The sequence below is a fragment of the Myripristis murdjan genome, chromosome 20 (assembly GCF_902150065.1).
Source record: "Myripristis murdjan chromosome 20, fMyrMur1.1, whole genome shotgun sequence".
NCBI classification, from domain to species: domain Eukaryota; kingdom Metazoa; phylum Chordata; class Actinopteri; order Holocentriformes; family Holocentridae; genus Myripristis; species Myripristis murdjan.
In genome coordinates, this window is record NC_043999.1 from 5,935,965 (window position 1) to 5,956,747 (window position 20,783).

General features: G+C 40.5%; 1 protein-coding gene across 1 annotated transcript in view; it reads left to right on the forward strand.

The window, feature by feature from the left end:
• cnksr2a (connector enhancer of kinase suppressor of Ras 2a) overlaps positions 1-20,783 on the forward strand; it is a 66,655-nt gene that overhangs the window by 13,800 nt on the left and 32,072 nt on the right. Inside the window, exons 3-8 of the mRNA XM_030079328.1 lie at positions 658-860; positions 12,623-12,710; positions 13,251-13,292; positions 15,363-15,482; positions 17,102-17,161; positions 17,549-17,617. Coding sequence (XP_029935188.1) covers positions 658-860; positions 12,623-12,710; positions 13,251-13,292; positions 15,363-15,482; positions 17,102-17,161; positions 17,549-17,617 — 582 coding nt within the window. The remainder of the gene's footprint in view (positions 1-657; positions 861-12,622; positions 12,711-13,250; positions 13,293-15,362; positions 15,483-17,101; positions 17,162-17,548; positions 17,618-20,783) is intronic.

Sequence of the window (20,783 nt, forward strand, 5' to 3'; positions counted from 1 at the left end):
TACAGGAATAATCTGGAAATCTGCAAAATTGCGTGTTGGCCTATAAGCGGGAACTTAATGTAGTTGAAGAAAAAACCATCTTGCAGCACAATCCTGGTTAAAACAACCAGATTTAACACAAATTCAGTTGAATTTCCACACGGCTCGGCCTCCATCTGAGCCCACAGACGACATCCAGTCAAGGAGGTTTTGAGGAGGTTCTTCTGCCTTCTGCTAACCACTTTTCTTAGAAATACAGTTTTCATATAAGAATGCAGGTTATAGTTTGATTTAGCTGCTGACTGAGGAGTGCTCATCCATTCATTGAGCCTATTTCTATTCATTTATCCACCATCAATCTTGAAGGACTGAGAAAAAAAAAAATCTACTCAAAATAAGTCAAAGTCAAAAATGTCATTAGTTTGCACGCACGTCTGCTTATGACAAAACAAAATTTCTGAAATTCCCCAGCTGGAAATTCCCCAGAAATTTTCCACACCTTTGCAACCCTAGTTACTTCACTGTAAAGATCTTTACTTAGATGCTGCACTGAATTCTGCAAGAAAAAAAACCCTGCACATCTCTTGGACTTCACACCAAAAGACTTGGATTTGCGTGTTGGTTGACAGTCTGGAAGCATCCGCGTTCAGCTAATCTGGGTGTGTTTGTTGTGTGCAGAACTCAGGGTTGGAAACAGAGAGCGTGAGGACTCTGGCCCACAAGCTGGGCGCCTCGGCCAAGAACCTCCAGAACTTCATCTCGGGCCGCCGCCGCAGCAGCCAATCAGAGAGCAGAAGCTCCCGGCGGCTGCCCAACGACCTCCTGACCTCTGTGGTCGACCTCATCACCGCCGCTAAGAGTCTGCTCGCCTGGCTGGACAGGTAGCACATCTGCAGGCTCAATACTTCTCTTTGACCATCTCCAAAACACACACACACACACACACACACACACACACACACACACAATGAAATCACATACACATTGGACTTTGAGTTATAAAACTTTTCTTGGAGGCAGAAATAGTCTTATTGGTTTTAGAAATTTTGTCCAACTTTCAGCCAAACCGTCAATAAAACCCGACTTTGGTCTTGTAGAAATGTATTTGCAGGGTTACCGTTGAATGTATTCAATGCAGCACCTTCTGCCTTCAGATCAACATTGATGGATGGATGGAAAATCTAAATTTAACATCAGGCTGTCCGTCCAAAAACTCAACTTAAAGAGAAGTTCAAACACCACTGTAACAGTTCTTTCTTCAGTCAGTGCCTTCATATATCGAATATGCAGTAAATGTCAAAATAATTAGGAAAATATGAAACCCAAGGCAAAAATGGAAAAGAGGAATTTGGAAATATATAAAAATCTAAATAAATCAAAATGGCAATAGCTTATTTTTTCATTCATCGTTAATCATGGGTAGCTAAAGGCGAGTATGGCTACTTTTAACTAGAAAGGTCAGCTAGACTAATTAGTTATTCCAAATGAGTTAGTATGGCAAGACTGCTTTTTTTCTTTTTTCTTTTTTTTTTTTAAGTTAACAGTAAGAGAGCTACACTTAATATTAGCTACCTCCTGTCTTATTTTTTTTCTAACTTTTCCAGAGATGTTCTAATAAAGGGAGAGGGCACATTACATGCTGTGTCAGTGGTATGAAAATGGCAAACATTTCCTGTCTGTGCAGCAGGGAGCACCGGCAGATAGCGGCTGGCTGAAACACAGCAGGGCTCAGACAAACTCAATTTTCCCCTTATTTGCTGATCTGAAAAATACCAGTTTGGTATCAGATTTCTGGGAAGATCTGTGTCTCGTAAAAAAAAAAAAAAAAAAAGATTGAATGTTTACGTCAGTGACCAGGCATGGACATAAGAATCAGTTACAGTCTGTAGGCAGGCAGGTCCTTTTCCACTGGACTGAACCGCTTGTCTCCTCTGTGTGTGTGTGTGTGTGTGTGTGTGTGTGTGTGTGTGTGTCTGCACCATCTCTGACTTTATGACTTTACTTATCCAGAATAATGGTTTGTTTGACTCCACCCACTGAGGTTTAACTCGACCAGTGAGATTATTTCTGCCCCAGAGCAGCCTTATCTTCTTCAAATAATGATTATATTACAAAAGATTCAATCTGCAAAGCACATACGCTCTTTTACTTTCTCCTGTAGCTGTTGGATTTTATAGCGGATAATGCAGAACCTTTCTCTCGCTCGCTGTCTTTCTCTCCCTCTCTCTCTCTCCCTCTCTCTCTGTCTGTCTCTGTCACTTCATTTATTTATGACATGACACGATCTGCTGCACACAACACACATCAGATACAGAACTAAAGGTCTTTGACATTGGCTCTTGAAATGCCATGCACCCACATCTGGCCTTAGGCCGGCCAAACACACACTTAATTACACACACAAATGCATACACACACACACAGACACGGACGCACGTAGATGCTCGGACAGAGAAACATGCACAAACGCACACACATGCACACTCACACACTTATGCAAGCAATCCAGCACACGCTGACACATTCGCCCACTCATGATGATGCAACTGTAAATGGCGAAGTGACATTGAGAAAAGGATAGATTCAGCAAAGTCGGTGCTTCGTGCTCTTTATTCATAATTTGAAAGACATACCTATAGTGGCTGCACTGTAGGGCGCCCATTTTATTAATTAATTCATTCTGCCTCTACACACCGAACGTGACCAAAACGTTTGCCCAAACCTTTGCCAGTTGTGTGGGTCTGCTGGTAAATTTGGTATGCACATCACCCACCAAACAGCTTTTATATTAATGAAATGTCATCCTCTAAAATTGCTTTGCACTGCTTAGGGAATAACAGATGAACGAGTGAAGCAAGTTTATTTTTTTTTTTTTTTAATTTTTTCTATTTTAATACGCACAGCTTGGCGGAACACATGTATATTGGATTCATTAGTGGACCCTCATGATTTGAAAAAAGGTCACGGGTTCCAAGTACTGGGCTGGGCCAGCATCAGCCCTTGTGGAGGAGGGGCTGACCTTGTGTGAGAGTTGCTGAGTCTCAGAAGAAATTTCTCACTCAGTTCAGATGTGATTAATCAATTCTTTATTTCATGCAGCATGGGAGAGGCGACGGTTCTCCTGAGTTTCATCTTTTGTACAGTAAAATAAACACGTCTGAGGGCTCTCGCTTGCTTCTTTTGTCTATTCCTGAAGTTTGAAAAGGTGGAAGCATATGAATGTTGCATGCACACACACAAATAGGACGACCCAAACACATCCAAACAACCACACAAAGTAATTCGATAGTATATATAGTAATATAGTGATTAATATAGACTAGAAGCAGAATACCACAGTCTATGTCCATGTATAAACTGTAGCACTGAGTAAACATATGTATGTTGTTGCTGTCATGTGCAGTCATACATTTTGGCAATTTTTACTCATTACTTTCATTTCCATGTTAAATTCACCTCATAAGATGGAATGAGTATCATGCCATATATCAAAACTAAAAAAAAAAAAAAAAAAAACCTCTTCAAAGTTTTGAAAGCCTCTGTAACGTTTGGATAGGCTGCAGAAAAGAAAATCAAATCTCTGCAAACATCATTGTGTATTTCTGCCGTCCTTCCCACAGCTGTGGCATTGTTTTTACAGCCTTTCTCCAACACATTTGTCAGAGTTTCAAATTTGTCACTGTTCTCCCGGTGTATTTGTGTGTTCTCCAGGTTTGAAACCCCTGTAGAAGGTGATCTGAAAGCTGAGGCAGAAGCAGGTTTTGAACTCTTGCAACATGAGTTTCAAAAGGGCCGAACCTTTTATTTTGAAACTTGTGCGGCTGCACACTGGCTCTCGTGGTGCAGACTGTTCTTTGAGACCTGATTTAACATCACCCACTTTTCAGAGATCTGCCCACACAGTTGTGCGCTCGTGAGTCTCCAATGTTGACTGGCAGCCTGCACTGAAAATCTGTAACTCGGAGTCGTCACATGCTGCATTTCCTGGGATGGGCGGGATTGACCGACTTCTCCGCCAATTAAAAGACAGATACGTGAACAGGGTCACGCAACCTGTGCCGCTTCTTTCAAGCTTCCAATCACTCACTCTCAACCATTTGAAGCTTTTCTTTTCCTCAGTTTTGAAATATGGGGTGATATTTATTCCATAGATGGTTGGGCATTATGCTTGGAGCACGTCAGTTCTGGGTTTAATTTTCTGAGAAATACTTGTTAACCCTCAGATTACCCCTGGACATTTTTTTTTTTTTTTTTTGTGATCAAATTTTTGTTTTATTTTTCCTTTTTCAAGAAAAAGCATGATGCATGTATCTTATACTTTCAGAAAATAATAATAAAACAAACAAACAAGACACACAATGAGTAAATACAACATAAGCAGACAGGCAAAAAAAAAAAAGACAAACAAACAAAAACAAACAAACAAACAGACAAATATGTGCTCATATTATTACAATACGATGAAGAAATAATAACAGATTGAGTGAATGCAATAGTACGAAAATAAGCAATTATAAATTCAAGGCGAAAAAAAATAAAAAACAAACAAAAAAAAAGGTGGACATTTTTGTCCACCTCTCATACTTTCCCAACTCCCCACGGTCAAATGAAAGGTCATTGGTGCCTGATTTTTGGCGAGGAGGTGTACCTTAGGGTAAACTCTGGATGTCCCGAGTTTTAGCATGAAAGACCATTTTTTGGACTCGTAATGCCTTTTAACAACATCCATGACCCTTTGTGGACAAAAATGCCCACTAGGGTGGCCCAGTTTTACATGTAAATTTTCAACTTCATATTTTTTTAAGCTCCTAACCCCTAAATTGGTTGCAATACATGTGAAAACTCTGCTGGTGAAATTTTTTCTCAATCGGACAACATTTACCCCTCTCTCATCGACCTTGACGTTTAGCCATAGACTTAACACAGTCTTTTTTCACACATGAATAGGGTAAAAATTTTATCCTACAGATATCACCATGAAACTTACTAAGCTGATTATTTATAATAATCCAAACAATAAATGTATTACAAGTTCTTTGACATTCTTTGTTTACATGATCAAATTTCAAGTTGATCTTTAGCCTCGGCTGCAACGTTATCCTTTCCCGAGAATGAAGGTGAAATTGAATGAATAAAAACAACAATCAGGAAGGGGTTAAAATCTTGAAACCCATGTCAAAAGTGATTTCCATGTTTAGTCAAGACTCAGCTCTATATGGGTCACAAATATTGTGGGAGTAACTGCTTAAAACAGATGTCTAAATGCCACTCTCTATAGGTGGACATTTTGGTCCAGGGGTCATGGATGTTGTAAAAATTGAAGGAGCATCTGAGGGTTAAAATGTAGTGATAGACGTCTTCACTGAGCATTTTCCTCCATGAATTCCTCCGGCTCAGGAAACATATCAGCCGTACCCATTTTGAATCCCATGTTCCCACGGACATGGATCCATTTTCCACCAGAAATAAGCGAACCTCGTCCCGCAGCTCATACATTCCCTCACCGAAGAGAGCGGCAAACAGTCTGATGTGGAGTGAACATGATTTTATTTAGTTAAACATTTTTTTTTTTTTTTTATCACAGTCTCGAGAACACTTTTAAGCTCCGGGTCAAGTGTTTTTCCTGCAAGAGCTTCTCTGTGCATAATACAGCGCATGAAACTTGTAAGACTCCTGCTTTCCATCGTCTCTTTTTCCCGAGCGTCGCTCCAGCGCTGTCTGTGCACACGCCGATGCTCTCGTCCCAAGACAGCCCCTCTTCCTTTAGTTTGTGGTTCCGTTTTGTGAAAATGTCCTCGCTTGTGCAAATTCCATCCAGCGAGGTGCAAAACAGCATGTCCTCGTTTTTTTTTTTTTTTGTCAAAACTGTATCTGACGAATACAAGCAGATGGAGATGGGGTGTGATACATCTGTGGATTCATCGAACCGCAAAGCATATTTCCCCTTTTGCACCATGAGGGCAATGGTCCCATTAGAGCGTAGCCACTGACCATTGACTCTTAGCTACAACAGAGGGTTTGATTAGGGTTTACCCGATCATGTGTGGCTTTTTGCCTTTGTAGTTAAATATAATAACTAATAACTTTGGCGGGGAGTGTTGTTTGTTTAGTGAGGATTTTCTTTTGGCCTTGCAACTCTTGCTCCTTCCAGCGGAAAAAAAAAATCTTCAGGTTTAACAAGAGAGAAGGGCGCTTGGTTTTCAAGTGTCTAAGCATTTTTACAGGCTTTAGGCGTTCAACTGCAAGCAGCTCAGTGCACACTGCATGGGGATATTTTACTTTGTTTGCGACAACACCAACAAAGACACATTGGAAATATTCCTCTCGATGCTTTTGACGCTTGGAGGAAGGCCTGTCCGACCACTGATGGATGCCCCCCCCCCCGCCAGAGGTCGAGTTTTCTTTTCTTTCATCTTGACAAAAATACCCTCACACCCTTAAAGCCTAGCCCTCTGATTTGAGCTAAATCACCAAAGAAAATTACCTGTGTGCACACACACTGTCGCTGTGGAGCTGTAAACTGACCTGCAACTGGTGTTGTTGCTAATCTGTGGTAATCACCTCAGGGGTCACGTGGGGACAAGGAAAATTGGAAGGCTCCCACTTTGGGAACCCCTGATCTAAGACACAAATGCATTTCACAACACATTTTAAGATAATCAAATTTCTAAGCATGTCTTTATATGACAATAGGCCCTAAAAGTATGTTTAATTCTTAATGTTATAATCATGCTATAATAAAATATTTTTTCCCACATCCTGCATTGACACTGCTGCGCTGTATCGATATCATCAGACAATAAAACCTAATTTGGTTTAAAACAGAGCTCTGTTGTCTCTTTGCCAGGTAGTTAAGAGGCCATTTCTTGTACCTTTTTATCAGCGGAGGAAACGCAATCCTGCAAAAATAAAACAATGACAAAAGTGCAGCAGTAGTTCAGCAAGCCGAGAGTAAATATACAGCTCCTTTTGTCGCTCTCTAGTTATCAGATAAATGCAGTGAACATTTGCCAACCTTGAGAGCCTTGAAATAGGGTGATTGTGATGCGAAGATTCAGGGACTGCAATCTGGTCGCTTCATGAATAAAATAACAATGAAAATATAGTACAGAGAACGGAGAGCTTTTTTTTTTTCCACTTGTGTGCTCGCAATGCCGGGCTGCTCCTGCTGCCCTGCCCGGACAGCATGCAGGCGACGAAATACTTCTCACTTCCGCCATTAGGCAGGCTAGACTGCTTCTGTTTTGGCTGGGGGTCAGTGACACGGTCTCACATTCATACTAACATGTTTTTTTTTTTCTCTTCTTCTTTTCTGCAACAGGCTCATATGAGATAGGCGGAACAGTATAACGTTTAAGGTCTTTGCAAGCTGCAGATAGCGGTGTGACATCCCTACTTTAAACTAAATTAAAGATCCAGATCTTTTAATTATAGGAGGAAATTGTTCAGCCGCTGATACTGTTTCACACGCGCATTAATCTTGTAAATTTGGACAGTCGTACTCGTGCAAAATGAATCCCCCCCAACCCCTGTGAGGTTGTGCTTCAGCTGACTAGGGTTTGTAAAAGCTGCAGTGGCATGTGCAGCATCCTCTTCCCTCTCCAGCATCTTTGCCCCGGCATCACCTTCCCCATGATTATCTGTTTCTTCGCGGCAGCATCATCTCCATTTCATCATTTCAGCATTTCATCATTTCAGCGTTTCAAACCCCTCGCCTCGGAAACACTCAGAAATCAACACAGCAAACTTTGCAGAAGTCAACCCGTTTCCAAGGGGAAGTACATCAACACAGTGATCCCGAAAATGTGTTTTTTTTTCCTCTGTTTTTTTTTTTTTTTTATCGGTTATGATGATGATATGTCCGTTCAACTGTTTTAACTTTAAATGAATCTGTGCCAGACCATTTTAAGACTCAATTTTCCAGTTCATCTTTTTTTTTTATTTCCACAAAGAAACAGTGTGTCTTTGTTAATAGGGGTTTGGCTTTTGTCTTCAAATTGTAGGACATTTATTTTGCTTATGCGTCCTGTTTTGCCGCTAAATTAGCCCCATAACCTTCAACTGAGGAAGGTGAATTTACATGAATATTTGTCTCTGTTTGATCTCCAGCCGCCAACGATTTAACAACATACCCTCATTTTTTTTCTGTGACATATTTTGCTTTGTTCAAGAACAGCAGTGGCAGTAAAGAGCAGCGATTATTGCTGTTTCCTAACAAATAAGCCGATTAGGAAATCTGATGAAAATATGTGCAACTGAGAGAAATGAAGCCATGGCAAAACTGCACGAGAGGGGCGTAAAAATCAGTATTTTCCTGTGAAAATTCAGAGATTTTAACTTTCCTTGGAGCAACCTGTGTTTTCAAGCGGGGCGGTATTTTCTCTGGCTTAAGTTGCGGACAGGGTTCCTTATTTCATTGATAATGACCTGGAAAGGTACCAAAAGTTATGAAAAGGTAAAAGTGTTAGATTCTAATAGTGGGATCTCTAGATTCTTTAGCTATTTTAGGAGCAAAAACAAAACAAAACCAAAAAAAAGCAAGTCTCAGGGCAGAAGAAAAAAGGATATACGTAAATAATAAAGACAAGCAAGAACTTGCAAAAACTGTGAGGAAAATGAACAATCGCTTTGATTACTTTCAGACTTTCAAGGGGCATTTTATTGCAATTTTGCTGTGACTACTTGGGAAAATCGTGATCCACAGAGTTTTAAAATGGATGCCCGGCTGCCTCTGCTGTTTGATTGGCTGAAGTCGCGGCGCGGTTTGATCCGTCGCTCTTGGACTTGAGTTGTTTGAGATTGTTTGAGGGTTGAAGCCTGATGGTTAGCAAGCAGTCTGTGTAGCCTTAGGTCCTGCGTATATATATAGCACACAGCCTCAATACTGCTGACCCAAATCACACATACACACACACACACACACATACACACACACACATACGCACATACACACGCACTGATACACTATACACTAGAGGCTGTGGCCGAATTTTAATCTGGGTCTTTAGAACAATGAAGTGAAGTAACAGTGTGTGTGCATGTGTGTGTGTGTGCATGTACACATTTGTTTATCTCTGTGAATGCACCGACTGTGTATCAGTGTGTGTGTGCGTGAGAGAGAGAGAGAGTTTATGCATTGTGACATAATGCTGTAACTGTATACATGTTGAGAGCTATGGACTGAATATGGCATTATTTTCTGATTTTACACACATATTATTTCTCTAGTATCCATTTTAAAGCTTGTTTATGTTATATATATCTATATCTATCTATCTATCTATCTATCTATCTATCTATCTAGATATAGATAGGCTATAGATATAGATATAGATACATATAGATATAGATATATACATTTTAGGTGAACAGCATCTCTGCATCGCGGTTGTCAAGGGTGCACACAAGGTCACACACTCTGGCCGGTTCATCATCAGCGGGTAGCTGCGTGCAGGAAGTCAGCGTGCTCACTAACGTAAAAATAAATAAATAAACAAAATGAATAAATGAATACACAACTAAATTAATAAACTCTGCAATGGAGGTGCCACCGCGTTCTGTACATTAGCTGACATTTCATTTGGCTACAAAATGCACTCAAGGCCTCGCTCACATCCGGATATCGTGTTGTTTTATTGTGCAGGAAATCTTTTAATTTTCATGGGAATAAAAATGAACAAAGGGAACAATGGAAGCACCTCGCAAGAAATGAGGTTCTGTCGCAGCTCCATTAGCACATATAGGGACAAGTGCATCGGGGACAACAGTCCAACATAAATTGTCTCGCTGTGCAGATGCTGGCCTCTGCAAAAGGCTGAAATAACAAAGTTAATTTTTGCAGGGTGCCTCCATTCCTCTCCATGTATTTGGATTATGTTTGGGGTATTTTGGACCAGTCTGAAGTCTCTTACTCAACTATTTTTGATGCAGATAACTGGAAAACTCACATTCTGGAATTTAGAAATTTAAATTTTAGAGCACGCTGCTATGAATGTTTTAAAAAGGAAAACACAAAGAAAATGCTGTTATGCACTGAAAGCCCATATATCTCCCTCTCCACGCGGCTCTTAAGACGCTTTCACACTCGCACATCTCACCCCGGGGTGAATACCCAGGACAACTCACCCCCGAGTGCAACCCTCCCTCTTTTCACATTTACTTGAATCGTTCACCCATGGGTTTATGTTCGCCCTGGAGTCAGAGAGGGTGTTTTCACACCTGATATTTAAAACTTTAAAGAGACCACATATTGTTAAATCATTAAATATACCCTCCGATATACAAAAGTACAAATATATATACATATATGCAAATAATGTTTAGGCTGCTGAGCACAGTGTAATCATAGTAACCCGGTATATCACATTCAAAGACCTTTTTCTGAATATTTTCACTTCACCGGATGTTTACCAGTAGGAGCATTTCACCTTCAGACCAAATTGCTCTTGACATTAACTATCTTACTTCGTCAGCTAGTGCCATTATTTGGAATAATTCCGGTGGGTTTTCATATTAGTCAGCTGTTTTGAGCCTCTCCTCACACTGCTGCTAACAGGCTAAGCTCGGCTCTGTTCTTTTCACACCTCAGTTTTCTCCCCGGGGAAATCGCCTCTCTGCGCCGGTGAAAATACCAACGCTGGTCCCAAGCAGGGCTGAATTCGCCCCGCGGTGAGCGTTACCACCCCGGGGCGAAATCGTGACTCTGAAAGCGCCTATAGTTGCGGATGTGACCTCATTCAAAAATGCACTGCATCCAAAAAAGCATTCTAATGGAGGGTGATTTTCTAAATATACACTAAATGTGACGTCTGGTCTGGCGTTCACTTCCTGCAGCAGTGCCTCCAATGCAGAACTACTTGTTGAGTTGTTTTTTGTTTTTTTTTCTGTACTTCTGGAGTCCAGTGCGTCACTCTGTTTAGACTTTGGTTCAGGCATTCTTGTTCTCAACTTGATCAGTTTCTCTGTGCCTTTTATTGCCCTTTTATTGTGACTGGTGGGGCGTTTACACAGGCTACTGCATGCTAAATAGGATCAGCTGGCACATGCTTTCAGTTTACCAGGGCGATGGGATTCAGCGTTATAACAACACCAATGCCCACAGTGCTGCAGTTTAAGAATATGTCATGAATCTGATGCATACTTGTCTTTGCTCGAGAACAAATTTAACCCTTTGATGAATGAATTATGAAAGCCTGAGTCCAGATTTTTCTCTTATGTGTTTTTACTCTTCTTAGGGCATGAACACTTTTGTGAGTCTCCATACTTCTTTAACCCTTTATAGGGCACTCATTGAAATACTTTGAAATTCAAAAAAAAAAAAAAAACTCTGGACTGTTATTAGTGAACATGACATGATTTTGTTACTTTTATAAAGTTTTTCTAAAATTTTCATTTTCCTATAGAAAATCAAAGCCAATGAGATTGGTCAAATGCCACAATCATGTGACCTGGGATGTAGGTAGAGCGATCTTTGCTGATTGGCTGGGTGAAGACCAAATGATTATTGAACTAACTGAGACAGGGGATGGGCGTGATATGTAAAATTTTTGAAATTACCAAAAATAGTCACTTGCCCGATAAAAGGTTAAGGATGCAGGACTGTAGAGCTGACTGTCTCTACAAAAACACCAAATCGAACCATTCAATAACATATACTCAACAATTCTCAACTCAGTTCCGCTGTTGCCGATGAGTTGATGCCACACAGGCATGTAGCCGAGGACTGAGAAGGAGGGCAGGAGGAGAAGGGAAGGAAAAAAAAAGGAAAAAAAAGGGGATTTTGAATGTACATGATTGTGGGCATATAGACAAGAACCAGTAACACCAAACAAAACTCATCCTGTAACCCACCTGAAATTCCTCTCCTTTTGTTGGTTCTTGTTTTTTTTTTGTTTGTTTTTGTTATGTCTTGTTTTAAAGTTTTTTTTTTTTTTTTTACCTGTTTTGTTTTACCTTGTTCTTTGCTGTTACTGCCACTGTTCACTATTGTATTGTTGTTGTTGTTATTAGTTATATGTATGCACTATATGGTGAATTAAAAAAAAAAAAAAGGATGTCATGATACTAGTATTAATATGTTTTCAGCAACAAGAACTGACAGTCTCTGCATAAACCTCAATGGGGGGGAGTAGCAGAGAGCATTCTAATATGCAATTACATGCAATTCCACCATAAAAACCACTGCATTTAGGAGAAAACGACTTTTAACAGCTGTCCACTGTAGTGACCGATATGCGCCAAAGGGTTAGGAAAAACTTTGCAGGATGTTCGGCGTACGAGCTCCAGTGTTGTAAATGTATTTGCCTGGTGTCTCCCGAGCAGGTGAGCGTTGTCACCTCTCCGCTCTGTCGTGTCTTGAGGCCTGTCACACGGCGACGCTGCCTGCGATCTGTCTGCTCCTCCAGCCGGCTCGCAGGCAACGCACGCAGAATTATGTGACAGACTCCAAATACTGACAAGGTGTGAGGCCGCGTCTCTTACATTCGCCGCACTTGCCGAGTAAATTGATTCCCATCTGGAGGTGTGTGTGTGTGTGTGTGTGTCGCGTTCCGTCCTTCCCTTTCTCCTGTCCGTCTCCGCTGTGCGTTACCTAACGAAGCTCAAACATTATGAAACATGCTGGTGTGTTATCTGTCCCTCCCAGGTCTCCCTTCGCCGCGGTGGCAGACTACTCGGTAACCCGAAATAATGTCATCCAGCTCTGCCTGGAGCTCACCACCATTGTGCAGCAGGTGTGTGTAATTGTAAGTTTGCGTGTGTGTGTGTTTTTCCTGTGTGTTTGTAGGAGGCTGATAGCTCTTCTTCTCCTCCTCCACTTGAAATGTGAGGCTGCTGTAGGTTGTCATATCCCCCTAAGAGTGGTGTGTGTGTGGTGTATGTGTGTGTGTGTGTGTGTGTGTGTGTGGGTGTATTTGTCTGTGTGTGGCAGCAGAATACAATATAGAAGACTCTGTTGTTCTGTGTCCGCAAGCAAGACTTGTTTTCTTGTATCTTCACTATTTACATCCTTACGACGTGTCTTTTTCAATGATTGATGTGGTTATGAATAAATGATAAATGTGTTTGTGTGGGTGTGTTTTCGTGTGTCAGTGGGTATCCATGCATGTGTGTGTGTGTGTGTGTGTGCGGGGTTAATCAAAGCAAGGCCTAGATACTTACACAGCAGTAGCGGTGTGAGGCATGAGATTGTGTGTGTGTGTGTGTGTGTGTTTGAGTGCTTGCAATGACAGGATGTTCCTCCTGCGCTACATTAAATTCTGCCTGTCTCCCAGGACTGTACGGTGTTTGAGACGGAGAACAAAATCCTCCATGTGGTGAGTCTTGCCTCCTCAGCCAGCTGTCTCTGTGTAGATGGGTATCATGCCTTTTTTTTTTTTTTTTTTTTTTTTTTTTTTGAAAGATCACATTACCTCAAATCCACTCGCACATCTCGCACATGCCGGCAAACACAACACAAGCTGCGGCTCCAGAGTCATATCTTACAGGTGCTGCGTGTCGCATTTCAATGCTAAGGAATCATCCTCGCCACATTAATTAGGAGACAATTAGCATAAACCATCATAAAGCTCTGAGACAGACCATCATCAAGATGACTGGCAGCCTCTATGGGCCTCTGCGCTGCATTTTACAGTGTGTCATAGGGCTGGGCGATTATGGCAGAAATAAAATCACGATTAATTGAACATTTTACCTCGATTACGATTAATTAACGATTATTACCGATTATTATAGCTTGAATCTTTTGCAAACAAAACGGCAATGTAAAACTACAAAAAGCTGCATTTCAAGTAATTATTGCTATACAGTGGTCCCTCGTTAATAGTTACGTTCTAAAAATAACCTGCAATAGGCGAAATCCGCGAAGTAGTCAGCTTTAATTTTTACAATTATTCTAGATGTTTTAAGGCTGTAAAACCCCTCACTACACACTTTATACACTTTTCTCAGACAGGCATTAACATTTTCTCACTTTTCTCTCTTGTTTAAACTCTCAAAGTTCAAACCTTCGTAGAAAAAGAAGTCCAGTATTATAGAATGAACACATTCTGTACTGTACAGGAGACACGGCACGGAGGAGATTGATTGACAATGGTCTACAGTCCCTTAGCCAATCAGGACGCAGAACACAATGCGCTGTAAAAAATAAATAAATAAATAAATAAATAAAAAAGAAAATAATAAATAAAAAAAAAAAATAAACATGCAAAATTGCACTAAAAAAAATCCGCGAAACTGCGAGGCCGCGAAAGGTGAACCGCGTTATAGCGAGGGACAACTGTATTATTATTAGGAGTAGTATATATGCACTAATAATAATATAGCGTGCCTGCACAGTAAGCAGGCTCAGAATTTTGCTTCCAAATTATTATTATCATGATTATTATTATTATTATTAGTAGTAGTAGTAGTACAATAATTAATCATCAGTATCTAGGCTATATATTATTATCATATCTATATTATTCTTATTCTTATTCACAACCCAGAATCACGGAGCAATGGACGTATGACATCATGACGTCAGTTAGCTTCTGTTGTTCGGCCAAGCTGTGTGTTGGCTGTGGGCTAAACGATGCAGTGAGGCTCTTTTTAATCCGTGCTGCTTAAAGGATGATGTCGGTTAAAGGCCCTAAATGTCGGTTTCGATTATTTTTCGATTAATTGCCCAGCCCTAGTGTGTCATCATCACGTTGGAGTTTTGCAGGGGAATCTGCTGGATTGATTTACAACGCAAAACAGAAGGAGGGCGCTGTTAAAGCTGCAGTTACTGAAACTGCGAAAATGGGGACAATATAGATCCAGCTGACGATAACTGTGAAGTGAAACACATGATTCAAAACCATGTGATGAAAACCATGTAAGCTCAGTTATTAAATACCGTTTTTATCCTCCCTTTTTTTTTTTTTTTTAAATTGAGTCTTAGCTGTCCTCACTTAAATCAGCCCTGGGAAATGTTGATCATTGCAACATTATTGCTCCTATGTAAAGCTAAAGACAAGAGGTGAGAGGGTTGATTTCAAGAGGCTATCAGTCATCTTGACGTCTCACACCGAGTCACGACAAATATCACTTACATATTCTTTCTTTTTTCATTTGTTTTTATGTCCTTTGTAAAGTGCCATGTGGCGAACCTGTAGTTTGTGATTCAGTGAGCTAGCTGAGTGTTTCACTTGTTTGCTTGAATTGTTGCTCCGTTTCCTCAAACCTGTATCTGTGTCGTGTTTTATGACTCTTGATTTTCTGTACATGCAAATATTTATGTTATGTTATTTTTATGTGCGTTTCCATCTGGGACAATAAATAAACTGAGCTGAAATTGTGTGCTAAGAGGTGTATGTGCTCTAATTGACTCCCTCTCTCTCTCTCCCTCTCTCTCTCTATAGTGTAAGACTCTGTCGGAGGTGTGTGAACACATTGTGTGTGTGTCATCAGACCCTCTGGTCTCTCAGTCGGCCCACCTAGAGCTCGTTCACCTCACCAACATCAAACCCTCTGAAGGCCTGGTAATAACTCTGTGTATATATGTGTTTATGTGTTTATGTGTGTCACAAATTTATCTCGCTGCTTTTGTTTGTTAAGAACCCATAAACGTATCACTGAGTGTCTGTGTGTGCAATAACGAGGAACTATGACACTTCAGCACTGATGTTTTTTTTTTTTTTTTTTTTTTCATGGAAGTGCTTCAGTGGCATAGCTCTCAGCCCGTTAAGGCACCGTTCACCGATCAGTGAAGGTTTTTTTATCCAAACAGCACAGCGTCATTAGTGCCTTCATTTCTTTTAGCATAGGTTGTCCAAGTGGGACTTGAACCCTGGCAGTCTCAAAGGAAAAAATCCACCCTAACACACTTAAACACTGTTGAAAAAAATCGCTATCAACAAAACAAGAGCTATTTTGATGTTTGGTGGTGCATTATTCTTGTTGCCACTGGTAACTGGTCAAATTCAGACATTTTGACATCACGTTAAAGTATCTACAGCACTGTGATAATCCAATGGACCTAAAGCATCGAAATAAATATCAGGTTTTGGCGCTATAGTCCCTCAGAATCAAAGAATAGGATAAACACATCCGTCAAATACCAATGACCAATAATCAAACAGGGAGAAATCCATCACAGAAGAGGAAGAGATGCCAATATCTCCACCATGCCTGAAGAGACCAGAATGCAATGCAGTCACAAAGCATGTTGCATAACTTAGGGCAGGGACTCTCGCTTCACTAGTTTTTTTTTTTTTTTTCCTGAAAAGGAAAAAATTCCTCCACTATCAATTGATTTTTTTTTTTTTTTTGCACGCATTTTGAGCGAGCGTTGGGTTTTGAAAGCATTTCATCGAATCTGCTTATTGACTTATCATGCTTTCAAATCCCAGCAGACAGTTTCTTAGTTATAGGTTGTTTTTGCTGCAATCAGTGCAGCAGCAAAATGGCATGCAGCGATATGAAGTCACACAGCAAAGCTAGACAGGTTTCATTTAAAAACCAAAACGTTTAATTGAAGAATGAGGATGAAGATGCAATCTGTCATGACCAGTTTATCTGGCCAGTAAACAAAATAGCGCATGTGCATATTACATCATCAGCTGCTGAGTACAGTTGCAGAAAAGAGGAATAAGTAAACAAGCAGATGAATAAATAAATAAAATAAATGAAATAAAAAATATTGGTTTGGTAACAGATTTGTTGGGCCCTGAGATGAATTAATCTGGGTAATGGAACAGGTCCCAAAATGAAACTGGCTAATGAAGTCCACTAGCTGTAGTTCATGCCTGTCTTCTCATTATCAAAAAGGCATTATGGGAAATGTAGGACTTCACCAACTGAAGTGGAAGCAAAGCACACGAGTTAAAATCACCACTTTCTTACAGAATGATGATATAAACTGTAAGACTATCCGAGGGTGGATCTTTCCCTTAAAGGTGCACTGTGCAAAACTTCCAAAGGTCAATTAAAGTGAAGACCGTTTAGACACAGCTGGCAAAATTCCTGGACAAGCGCATAATTTGTGTCTAAACGGTCCTTACTTCAATTGACCCCCGGCAATTTTGCAAACGCCATACTTTCCCTATTGAGCCTCGCAAAGCCAACTTTCTCTCACTGTCTCTCTTTCTCTCTCCATCAGGGAATGTACATCAAGTCAACCTATGATGGCCTTCATGTGATCACAGGAACTACGGAGGGGGTCAGATGCTTACAGTCTCATTTGCACGCACTCACAGCTGCACAACAGCCAGGCGGTTAGCTTGGTCTGTAGCTTGAAATTAATTACTTCACACAAACAACCATGATCTGGGTTACCCTTCATCCGCCCGAAGGCTGAATGGTATTGAAAATCAATTCCAATTCAGAAACTCTAAGAAAAAAAAAAAAAAAAAAAAAAATGAAATTGGAATCCGGACCAGCATGTCTGATTCCACGGGGAACCATTTTTTCAAGGCTGTATCTGCTGTGTTACAGCTTGTTTAAGTACAGTTTGTTGTAAAACTTTCCCACACTCTGTTATGAAGAGATCGATGAGCTCTGATCAATTCATAATCAGCCTTATTCTCCTTCCTCGCTCTCTCTGCAGTCTCCTGCTGACCGCTGTAAGAAGATCCACGCTGGAGATGAGGTCATCCAAGTCAACCACCAGACTGTGGTGAGTTTTTCATGTGTGTCCTGTGTGTGTGTGCCTGCTTGTGTCTCTGTGCACATTCATCATCACAAACGTCTATACTGAATGCATTTGTGGAAAAAAAACTCCTCATATGCTTTACTTAAGTAAAAGTATCAATACCATAATGATAATGGGGAAATACTATATGAAATGTCTTGCATAATAATAATAATAATAATAATACCAAATAATAATAATAATAATAATAATAATAATAATAATAATAATGATAATAATAATAATACTAATAATAAATTAATAATAAATTAATTAATAATTCTTTATTTCAGACACATAGTCCATATGACAATTAAAAATAAAAATAACAGACAAAAACGTGAAGAAGGACATTGTACAGAGCTTAACCATTACATTTCCATTAAAAATATATTTCATATATATATACAAACTACTTATAGATATGAGACAGCTTTTACTTAAGAAAGGGTCAAGCTAACATACCAGTGCATTCAAAATTTCACTTGAGTAAAAGTATGAAATATCCCAAAATAGAAATGTTAATAGTCAGTACCTCAGAGCAGTGCTTTAGTAAACAGTACTGGAATAAATGCACAGGTATAGGGTAGCATAGGTACCGTTTGATGCGAGGGGTAAACACACACGACATGCGTTGCGACCTGAACGTGCTCAGATCTGTCCAACTGCCTCCTCTCTCTGATTTTACCTCAGCCCAGATTGAGCCAAGCTTTAAAAGCGGTCCGGACAGTGTGTTCGCATTAATGAGAAATAATCCACCCACGGGTAGAAACATGATCAGTGGGCCTCCTACTAGAAAGTCACAGAGGATGAGCCTGTGCACAGCAGAGGAACGGTAAAAAAAAAAAAAAAAATCTCCCAGAAGCCACATCTAGCGCCATCATGGAGGTTTAGTGGAAATAATGCCTAAAACAGCGAGGCTATAAAAGGAGAGATACCCGGGGTTTGAATTATCGCTTTCTGTGGGTGGGGAGTCTCTGAAAATCAAACAATAAATGAATAAATAAGTGAGATTGGGGTCTGGGACTCAATGAACTCCACACTCTGAGAATAAGATATGGTAGCACGCTACACACCAACCCCGCCTGTCCCGCCGCTCTGCTCGTCATTACAAATGCATGCTGTTTGGTCAGCCTTTGTTGAAACCCCCAGAAACTTATTTTAAATTCCAGTTGCGATCCCAAGGTTTCTCAAGATATCAAACGTCTTGCTGAATTACGGAAGGAAAAATGGTGGGATAAAATAATGCACAGCACATAGATGTTTTCTGCTTGATGTGAGGGCGCGGCCGTAAAACAATGGAAGCTTAGGTTCGAATCTTTCACTCAAAGTGAAGCATGAATTAGACTCTGTGAAGCATTACAGCCACCAGATGGATAGAGAATGTGTATGTGACAATATCGGACAATATGGGAGGAAAAGGGTCTTATCCAATTTCAAAGCTAAGAGGAAATTTAGCAGAAAATCAGAGCTAAAGAGATTAAATTCATATTACAAAATGCATGAATCAATGTAATTTCTGCTTGTCTGAATTGAGGCATGGGTTGCTGTGTGTGTTACTGAATATCACTGTTGTCACTGTATGTCTCCAAAAGCTGAGTCAATAGACAGCACACACACACACACACACACACACACACACACACACACTACATGTGTACACCCTTTTGCAGCCCTGCAGAGGGAATTACAAAAGCTTTAAGGCCAGAATGGAAACAGTTTGTTTCTGAGGCTGACGAGCAAGCTTGCTGATGCTAACTGGCACGGCGATGGCATCAAACCTTCACTTATTAGTGCGGCAAGACTGCAACTCGCCTTTCATCACTGGGAAAGCCTTTCAGCTCACCCAAAATACAAAGCAAGGTCTTACCCCCACAGTATTTCCATCCAGATGATTTCTGTGTGACTTGGTGAGGTTACCAGTAATCAGACTGTCAAAAGTTTACATGTGGAAAATCTCAACAACAACAGCTCTTTCTAAAAACAATGACACAGATATCTAAAGTAATCCACATCCCAGAATGTTGTTAGGAATGACTTCCTGCTGAAGAACACAGTTTGCTGGTTTTCTTTGGGAACAGACTGGAAACATTGCAAAATCTCACACAGAAACTAGATAGACACTAGGAGTAAGTGGGAAAATGTCTTTTTTTTTTTTTTTTTTCCTGTATTTTGGGTGAACGGTTCTTTTAAGTGTTCTCCAAATGTTGATCCAGTATTGATCTGGTGCCAGAAACAGTCACGCACACGTTTCTTTTCTGTGTGCTTTTTCTTATTGTAGGTGGAGGACCAGTGGATGTAGAGGTTGACAGTCCTACTTTGCAAAGCATTACTGCTTGCATTAATCAGCTGATAATGCTAATATACATTGCAGCGTGCAGAATACAGTGTGTGTATGTGTGTGCAGAATACAGACAATGAGAATAAATACTAGGTGCGAATGGGCTTGTTCATTATTGAATAGGTTGTGCAGATACAAATTGCATTTTAATGCCAAGTGTAAATGAATTATTTACATGCATACATCCAAAAAGATACATAGATACATTCACACATTAGATTAGAGTACATTCGATTATTGGCGACACAGCTGTGTCAGTGGAATTGACAACATTACAGCAGCTCCGCATTAGCATATGTAAACGTGGCGTAGGATACATAACACATCTGCATTTACACATGCAGATAAAGTCTACAGCAGCGAGGGAACCGGCAAAGTGCAACAGCATGTCCTTCGGGGAGCTGTGACGTGGAGTTGATTGTTCTGATGGCTGATGGGAAAAAAAGCTGCTGAGAAACCAGGTCGTTCTGGTGGAAAGTGGCCCGCGTCGCCTCCCAGAGGGTAGCGGCTGGAAGAGCTGATGTGCCGGATGGGAGGGGCCCGAGATGATTTTGTTTGTTCTTGAATCAGCCCTTTGAGTGTATTGTGTTTCAACAGAAGGGAGGTAATTTCTGAAGCCTTTTTTTTTTTTTCTTACTGTTTTCCGTAGTTGTCGTTTTGAGTGGCACACCAGAGAACCATAACAAACTGTACATTTCCTGAGCAGTCTTAGAAAATACAGGCGCCGCTTGGCCTTTGGAAAGATGCGCCGGCAATTTGTCAACCACTTCAGATTGCTGATGATCTGATGGTGTTACGAGAAATGTCTCA